The sequence below is a fragment of the Grammomys surdaster genome, unplaced genomic scaffold (genome assembly GCF_004785775.1).
Source record: "Grammomys surdaster isolate TR1022 unplaced genomic scaffold, NIH_TR_1.0 164, whole genome shotgun sequence".
NCBI classification, from domain to species: Eukaryota; Metazoa; Chordata; class Mammalia; order Rodentia; family Muridae; genus Grammomys; species Grammomys surdaster.
In genome coordinates, this window is record NW_021604612.1 from 1,612,079 (window position 1) to 1,620,912 (window position 8,834).

The following is an 8,834-nucleotide window of genomic DNA, read 5'->3' on the forward strand; positions in this document are numbered from 1 at the left end:
ACTGATGCGTGGTGGGACCACTGGAATATAGAGGATGTAGGGAGGGCTTGACCAGACTGACCATAAAAGCCTCCCTGTAGCTGACAACTGTTATAGAACAAACTGAAGAGATCTGTTTACACCCGGGAAGAGTCGTGGGAAATGACATGAGATTTATAACACGGCCACTATTTGAAAAGAAACCTGTGACTTAAAAAAACCAAACAAACAAAAACCTGTTATGTGTATGAGTGTTTTGCTCACCTATGTCTGTGCACCACATGTGTGCCTGGTGCCCGTGAAGGTCAAAAGAGAGCATCAGGTCACCCTTTAGTGACGGGGTGGATCCTACATGGGAGGTAGCCATGAGATGATGAGATAAAGTCAGGAAAGTTTGTGATCAAGAAGTCTCACACAAGCTGATGCCTCGTGCAAACAAGTTTATTAAGAACGGCACCTTATACACTATTTCCAGGGGAGAAATGGGACAGTCATCAGAAACTATCATACACCAGGATGAAGTTAGCAGGAAGCTAATCCAGCAATATCATACAAGGGGAACACAACGTCTCAAGAACATTACAGACCCACATAGTTGGGCGAGTTGATTTCTCAGGATCAGAAGCCACAATTCCCTCCAGGCTCTGGCTCCAGGCCATTACCAACTCAGCCAAGTATATTCCTGGTCCCTTCTGGAGGGTGGGGGGAAATCCTTGCATTTGCCCAACCCGCTACAGGATTTCCAAAAACTGGAGTTAAAGAGAGTCGTGACCCTCCTTGTGGATGTCTGGAATCGGACCTGGGTCCTTTGCAAGAGCGACGACTGATCTTAGGCACTGAGCCATCCTTCCAGCCCACAGAAAACAGGGGCTTTAATTCTACCTGGCTGGGAAGCTGGTGGTCCCTGTGATGAGACTGGGAAGGGACCGGAGAGCCCACACTCCTTGTTCTCCATCACCACATCAGTTCCTTCCTCTAGCCATCATTCACTTGGTTGAAGAGAGAGGAGTTATTGGGTCAGACCTCTTCCTAGTCTGAGAATTTGGGGCTAGAGGGGAGTTGCTGACAGACACTTGTTGCCTTCCAGAATCAGTCTCTACCCCACTCCCATCTCAGAATGGAGTCTGCCCCCTCCACCAACAAGCCTTTCCCCCACTCAGCCATGGGAATCTGGCTTATTTAACAGGAAGCAGAATGTGTACTGAGAGAGGAAAGCCATGGTTTGGATCCCCAAAGCATGGATTCCTACACCGCTGCAGTCAGCACACAGCATGTCTAGGATTCCCACACCAATGCAGTCAGCACACAATATGTCTAGGATTCCCTCACTGCTGCAGCCAGCACATGGCTTGGTGTGACCGACTCATCCAAACAGGATTGCTGCCTTCTGCTGGGTCCCCCAGAGCCTGACAAGCACTCAACGCAAACCAACAGACGGCATCTATAGGGAACCTGGTGTCCTCTTCCTCATCCATACAGAAGAGGCGTCTTAAGTAGGGTGACTTAGGTCAGCTGATGTGTCTCTAGCCACATCTCACTATACCTGAAAACCCATCCTTAGTAAATCCTCCCCAGTGAGGCACCAGTGCCTGACCAGAGCCTTGTGTCACCTGCTACTGGCCGAGAGCCATCGGATGCTATCTACCAATCGCTTAGGCCTCCAGTCCCCCTTTTCCTGGCTCCCAGCTCTACAACCTAACATCTGGAATCAAACCAGAAACTCGTTCCATTATCCAGATGCTTGCTGTAAGAAGCCAAACATCTGTGCGGTGGAAACCAGGACGCAGAGAAGCCTTGGGTCTGTCTCTCCCAGCGCATCTGGGCTGCAGAACTTCAGGGCGCCAGGAATCCTCCTGCCTGGGTGAGGACCATCCACGGCCAACATAGGCCCGATGCCCAGCTGGGGCTTTCACGACTTCCAGAGGATAAGCACAGGAAGTCTGTGGTCACAGCCACGCCTGCCAAGCCTTTAACAGAACCCTGGTCTGGAAGAGATGAGAAACAATGGGGCTGAGGTGGGGCGGGGACGGAGCGGGGGCTGAGGGCAGGGGCTGGGGCATCTGGTTCTTTTTTTTTCCCCAAGCTGCAGTAAATCAGACAGCCAGGAAAGAAGGCCCAGGGAGGCAGATACCGCCTTCACGAAAACCTCCTCTACTCCCCTTGAGGGCTCCTAATGGCTTCAGGAAAAACCATAGCCCCTCCATTTCATACATGATCTGGGCCTTGGTTTCCACACTTGTAGAAACAGGAGGACCCCACCCTCTCCTCGTGTCACGCAAAGGGGAAGTCTTTGGAACTGGGGTGTTGTGAGGTTTCAACAATAGGTAACCGAGGGGAAAGGACGCCATCGTAGGGTTATTCAGTGGCGGCAAAACGCAAGCAGCAGCGTTTCCAAGCTGAGCTCTTCTGGGGTTTTGCGGGGTGCGGGGCAAGTGAGTCACACAGGTCCCTGCTCTGATGGAGCTCTCCTCCCAACAGGGGACAGACAGGAGACTACTAAAGGTGTGAATAAGCAAAGTGGGTTTGGTGACCATGCTACAGAAAAATGAGATCTCGCCTGTGACCTGAGTAGAATGGCAGCCTCAGAGGAGACGGTACCTCTTAGGCTGAGGGGTGACTTGTTTGCTTGGTTTGGGCTGTAGTGTTTGAAGTGAGATCCCATTCTGTAGTCCAGACTAGCCTCCAATTCTTAACTCTCACGTTTCAATTTTTTGATCCCAGAATTACAGGTGAGCTACCATGCCCAGCGGGAGGTGACATTTGGGGCGAGGGGGGAGAACATAAGTAAAGACACAGAGATGAGGGAGGGGTGTTCCCTGCTGTCTGCAAAGTCCCCACATCTGTTCACACTGCTATCTTCAGCGACACAGAGGGGAAGGTCACTCCTGGAGACACCACGGATTGATTTGCTTCTAAAAGATCTTTACTTTTTTTCCAAAAAGGCATCCTCATCTTAGACAGACAGATTGTGAGTTTATTACAGCCTCTGTCATTACTTTCTAGGTCCAGAGACACCCCTACCCACATCCAGGCCAATAGTGAAGATGTCTTAGGAGCATGTTGCCTCTGCTCTAAAATGGGTTTTGCTAAGACCTACCTCTACTTCAGCCAGGGTTCTGCTGGACCCTGGGCACACGGTCACCAAAGCTGGTACTCAAAGCTCGGGAGTGAAAAGGGTAAACCCTGGGTATCTAAGCTGATATTTAAACTCACTCTCAGGAGGTTGTGGACACCCCTCTCATGGCAGGATATTCAGTGAGGTGGGAGGGGGTGTCCCCAAACCACTATTACCCTGCTCAGTTTTGTGATCTGTGAAACAGCTGGGGGGGGAGGGGAGAGGGAGGAGTAGCAGTTACTGAGAAGGAGTGAGCTTGAAGTCGTGTCTCTTCCAAACCTCAAGACCCCAAGGCTGAGAGGAACTGACTGGCAAGCTCTATAAACGCCATGCCCTTCCCTCCAAGGATGGCGCAGTCCCTGGACTCACAAGAGTTGGGAGTAGGGGGTGGGGGTGGAGGGCAGAGGCTGACTAACTTCTTGGGAAGGCAAGAGCTTTCAGACAGACAGACAGACAGACAGGGCTTGGCTCTCAGCTCTCTACCTGTGAAGCCTTCGGCAAACCCCTCACCTTCCTGAATCTCTCCACCTCTTCCTCCATTAATAGACAATGGCGCTGGGTCTTACCACAGAGGCTTCCGTAAGGACTCAACGAGGTCATGAGACAGAAGGGCTTGCCCCAGACTTGAACACAGCCAGGTAAGCACACTGCTAATGCAGCAGCTGCTGAGCCTCTCAGCCCAGCCAGGCGTTCTCTAGACCTGTGTGTCTTCCTCTCCCACCAGCTCTGCATCCCCCACCTGCCCAGTGGCCAAGCATCTAGGCCAGGAGTTGGCTGGCATGTCCAGGGTTGTCCAAGGCACGAACACGTGGAGTGATTCTCACAGCCGCTGCGACCGCCACGGCAGCATTAGCACAGGTTAATGTATGTATTATTTACAGAGTTTCCCGATGTACTCAGGGAACTCCCCTGAGAAGCGTAATTGTGCACAGGGAGGTACGTTTGAATAATAATTACAATTAATTTCCGTCGGCAGACTAATGCAGCAGGACCTCTGTACTGCACAGATGGGCCTAGGGTTGCCTTCCCGCTAACCACTCCCCTGAGAAAGCTCGGAGCTTTTAAATACCTCCCCGCCCCAGTCCTCTGCTCACTCTGGCTCTGGAGCAGTATGGAGGCCTCGCTCAATGCTGTAGCCTCCTGCCTTTCTCTCCCCAGCACAGAACGGGAGGATCCAACATGCAGGTTTGAGCAGATCAGCCTGCACCCATGTCTCCCCAGCCCCGTCTTCTGTCCACCTCCTGCTCCCTGCAGCCCAGCCCCCAGAGCCCTCACGAGGCTCTCTCTCTCTCCCCAGTAGTCCTGTCTGCTGCCCCTGCAGGGCCACCTGGAGCCCTCCGGGACCTCCCACCCACTCAATACCAGCCGCTCTCTGCCTTGGAAAAGTCTGACCCTCCCCATGAAGGTAGACAGATCCGCTTGAACCTCATAGCCACAGACCCCAAGGTTCCTCTCTTGACAGGGGGTCCCTGGGGATGATGCTTCAAGAGAGCCTGGGCTGTGGGAAGGAGATGGCTCAGCAAAGATGGAGGTTCCAAGGTGAGGTGGCATTACTCCCTCTTCCCTCCTGTCCTCCCTCCTCTCCCCTCCTCCCTTCTGTTCTCCCTCCTGTCCACCCTCCTCCCTCCTGTCCTCCCTCCTGCTCTCCCTTCTCCCTCCTCTCTCCCCCCTCCCTCCTGTTCTCTTTCCTCCGTCCTCCCTCCTGTCCTCCCTCCTGTCCTCCCTCCTTTCTCCCTCCTCCCTCCTGTCCTCCCTCCTCTCTCCCTCCTCCCTCCTGTTCTCCTTCCTCCCTTCTGTCTTCCCTCCTGTCCTCCCTCCTCTCCCTCCTCCCTCCTGTCCTCCCTCCTCCCTCCTCCCTCCCATCCTGCTTCCAGAGACTGACAAAGCTGAAGTCTCAGCAGCAGAGTTGGTTCCAAGCCCCCGAGCCCCATATCATTTTCTAGCTTTGTGGCCCTTACTTGAGTTTCTACATGACCCGCGGGACCACAGCGCCCTCCTCCCCCAGGTCCAAGCACAGTCTGGAGTGCTCCTGAGCATCTAGATGCTCAGAAGCACACTCCACTCCCCCACACTCCAGCGATCTCCCCTTCTTGTCCCTCCACATCTTGTCTACCGGGAACCACCGCACTTTGCTGGCTGCAGGGATTATACATAAGTCCTGGGAGATTGGGGGGGGGGGGTTGTAGGCTGTGAGAAGCCATGAGGACAAGACCAAAGGTTGCACTCAGTGCTTGGTACGAATGGAAGTCAGAACAGGGGTGATGTGACAGCCAGGAGGAAGAAGGTGGGCTCTAGGGGGTTGACATTGACTGGTATAACACTCCTGTTGGTCAGTTTTTCCAATGGCAAAAAGATTTCCTGGTCCCCTGCCTGGCCTGGCCAGCCTTGGTGTGCAGGAAGTACACTGTCCAAGAGGCCATGCGGTCCCAGTCACGGACAGGCGCCTCTGTTGACATGATGGATTCCATACCATGGCATGTCTCAGTTGCACATCTGTAGCCCTGGGGAGTCAGGAGTGTGTGTGTGGGTGGGGGGGGTGACAATGGGAACACAAAGCTATTTTTAAACCTCCCTTACTGTTCTCACTCCCCATATGTTCAGGCTCTCTGAGAAGCCAGAGGTTCCAGCTTGGATCAGTTCAGAACTGCCTCATCTTAAGACCTAACCGAGGAGGAACAGTCTGTCCCCTGATGAAGTGTGACTCCCAGCAGAACTGGCCGGGCCGGAGGACATGCATCTGTGTGTTACGCCCCAGTGGAAAAGTGACTTGGAAGAGAACAGAGGACACTTGGAGCCAGGAGGCCTTGGACCAGGAGAGGCTGACCTACCATGTTCCTCCCTCTGCTTGCCCAGCAGATTTCAGGGTGTGTGTGACGGGAGCCAGGGAGGCTGAGGCTGGAGATCGAGCCTCTGGATTGTTCTGCAAACAACATGCAAGACTTCATAAAGACTATTAAGACGTTCACACGGATCTACTGAAAAACTAGTATTTATGGCTAAAACCCCAAACCCATTAGCTCCCCCCGTACTCTTCATCTTCCTTTGAGCCAGGCCAACTGGGGTCCGAATCCAGTCTCTGCCAACATCTAACTGGGTCCCCTTGGGCCAGTTGCTTAACCTCTCTGAGCCTCTGCTTCCTCATGTGTACGAGGACCTAACTCAGGTTTCTGTGAAGAATAAATGAGAAGGTACATATGAAATGTTTAACATGCATGGGACGTGTAAATTAAATAAAGGCAAGCTGCCTCGTCCTCAGTGAGGGAATGACATCAGCCAGGCGGAGTTGGGCTCGGGTCTTTATTACTGATGAATGGTCTGTGGGGGGTTGGTTGAGTCACTTCCCTGCCAGGGCAGGGAAGCCTGATCCTGGGCTGCCCGTGGGGCTGTAATGCCACACTTGGGAAGTGTGTCAGAGGAGGAGTCAGATGAACTGGTCAGCTTCACAGACAGCCTTTGGAAGACACTCTGAAGATGGAGTCCCAAAACTCCATTCTAGACCAGTCTCCAGGGCAAAAGAGACCCTGAGATGGGGATGGGATGGAGGCTTCTGTGAAGAGGTTCCCACCCAGCCTCAGGGTTCAGTGCTAGGTAAGTTTACACACTGGAGCAAAGAGTTGCCACCACCCGAATCCCCAGGCGTCCACCGCCATAGCTCCGTCTTCCTGTGGCACGATGGTATGAGATATCCTGTACCCACATCCTTTGGGGTTCTCTGCTGTCTCCACCTCTTCACCACATATGCTCACACATGCACACGCATGCACACATACATGCACACACACACACACACATGCACACACAGTGCACACACATGCACACACACACACACACACACACATGCAGCCCTGTATTGTCCTTGCAAGGTTCTATGAAGCCCCTCAGGTCCTGGACCTCCCTATTCTTCTAAAATCCAAAGTCTTGGCTTCAGAGACCCTCCCTTTTCTGAGTCAGTCAAAGTCCATCCCCTACACCTGCTGCAGAGGCTCAGGTTGCTTGCCTGCTGTCTTGTTGGAAGAGTGTCCACGCTTGGGGACCCCACTCAAAACATGAGCCTCCTTGTGCAAAACGTAGTGGGCACTGGAGCATACCCGAAGGCTCCCGGTGTGTCTCCAACTTCAGGAGACAAGTCCCTGGGTGTCTCTGGGCATCCCTGGGCTGTGATGCCCACAGGGACATTCCCAGGTAAGGTTCAGAGGGTACTGGTCTCCTTCTCATTCACCGAAGCCTTCTCATTCAATGAGGACATCTTGGTGAAACTCCTGTGACTGGGATAGGAGGAGGGTCCCGTGTCCTCGCTCAGGGCGTTGACCAGGCGGGAGAAAAGGGCCACCTTGAATTTTTTGAAGTCGTGGCCCATGAAGACATACAGAATGGGATTCATGCAGCTGTTGGCAATGGCGATGGTGGTGGCCAGAGGCAGCCCCAGGCTGAAGACAGAGGCAGGCACAGCTGTGTGGTGGAGCTCCAGGAGGTAGAGGGTGTGGTAGGGGCACCAGCAGAGGAAGAAGGTGACGATGATGGTGATAATGATCTTGAAAGGTTTCTTGTTCTTGGTCAGGCGGTTGCGCTGCAGCTTGAAGACGATGGTGAGGTAACAGGCCGTGATGACGAAGACGGGGATCAGGAAGCCGCAGAGGAAGCGGGTGATGGTGACCGCCATGTGTCTGCTGTACCCTGCAGAAACTATTCTCGAGTGGGTGGGGTGTGGGGAAGACTCGGCCACGGCGGCCAAGCTGAAGTTGTTGAAGCATGTTATCTTCCCCTGCACGTAGGCTGTGTCCCGGAAGACGAGAGACGGGGAACTCAAGAAGAAAGCCAGGACCCAGACGGCTGCGCAGGTCATGTAGGCCAGGCGGACGCTGCGGTGGTTCTGGGACCAGACGGGAAGCACCACGGAGATGCAGCGGTCGAAGCTGATGACGGTCAGCAGGAAGACACTGGTGTACATGTTGTGACTGAGCAGAAAGTTACTGATCTTGCACATGGCCTTCCCGAACACCCAGTGGTAGTCCTTAGCGGCGTAGGCAATGTGGATCGGCAAGAAGATGTTGAACAGGAAGTCGGCCACTGCCAGGTTGACAAACCACACGGTGTTCACCGTCTTCTTCATCTTGAAGGTGGCGATGACGATCACCAGGCCGTTGCCTAGGATCCCGAGGAAGCACACCAGGCTGTAGATCACGGCCAGGAAGACCGGGGCCACCTTGGCCTCCTGCGGAACCAGCTCCTCCATGTCCATGATGTAGCCAAAGTCATCGGGGTACTCATCGTAGTAGATGCTGGAGTCGTTGTGAGCCTCGAGCTCCATCTCTGCAAGGGATGACAGGGTCACAGGCTAAAGACCTCCGTGGGCAGGTGCTGAGACGTTGGCCTGACACTGCTGAGACTTCCTCTTCGTCTGAGCAAGGCCAGTGTCGTTAAATCAACCAGCTCCCCTTTTGCAATTTCTTTCCTTTATTCTGCATTTGTATGCCTGTTTGTGTGTGTATGTGCATGTACACATGTGTATGTATGTGCGTGTACATAGGCTCACGTAGGCAAGTGCACGTGGAGGGCAGAGGGTAATGTCAGAGAAGACAGGGTCTCTCACTAAACATGAAGTTTATTAGTTCCTCCATCCATCTCCTCAGCCTTACTCCTCTTCTTCCTCCTCCTTCTCCTATTCCTCCTCCTCCTGCTCCTCCTCCTCCTGCTCCTCCTCCTCCTGCTCCTCCTCCTCCTGCTCCTCCTCCTCCTGCTC

At 53.6% G+C, this 8,834-nt stretch overlaps 1 protein-coding gene across 1 annotated transcript in view; it reads right to left on the minus strand.

Annotated features, from left to right (window-relative positions):
• Positions 1 to 6,374: 6,374 nt before the first annotated feature.
• Cmklr1 (chemerin chemokine-like receptor 1) overlaps positions 6,375 to 8,834 on the minus strand; it is a 34,999-nt gene continuing 32,539 nt past the window's right edge. Inside the window, exon 3 of the mRNA XM_028765444.1 lies at positions 6,375 to 8,404. Coding sequence (XP_028621277.1) covers positions 7,284 to 8,402 — 1,119 coding nt within the window. The 5' untranslated portion in view covers positions 8,403 to 8,404 and the 3' untranslated portion in view covers positions 6,375 to 7,283. The remainder of the gene's footprint in view (positions 8,405 to 8,834) is intronic.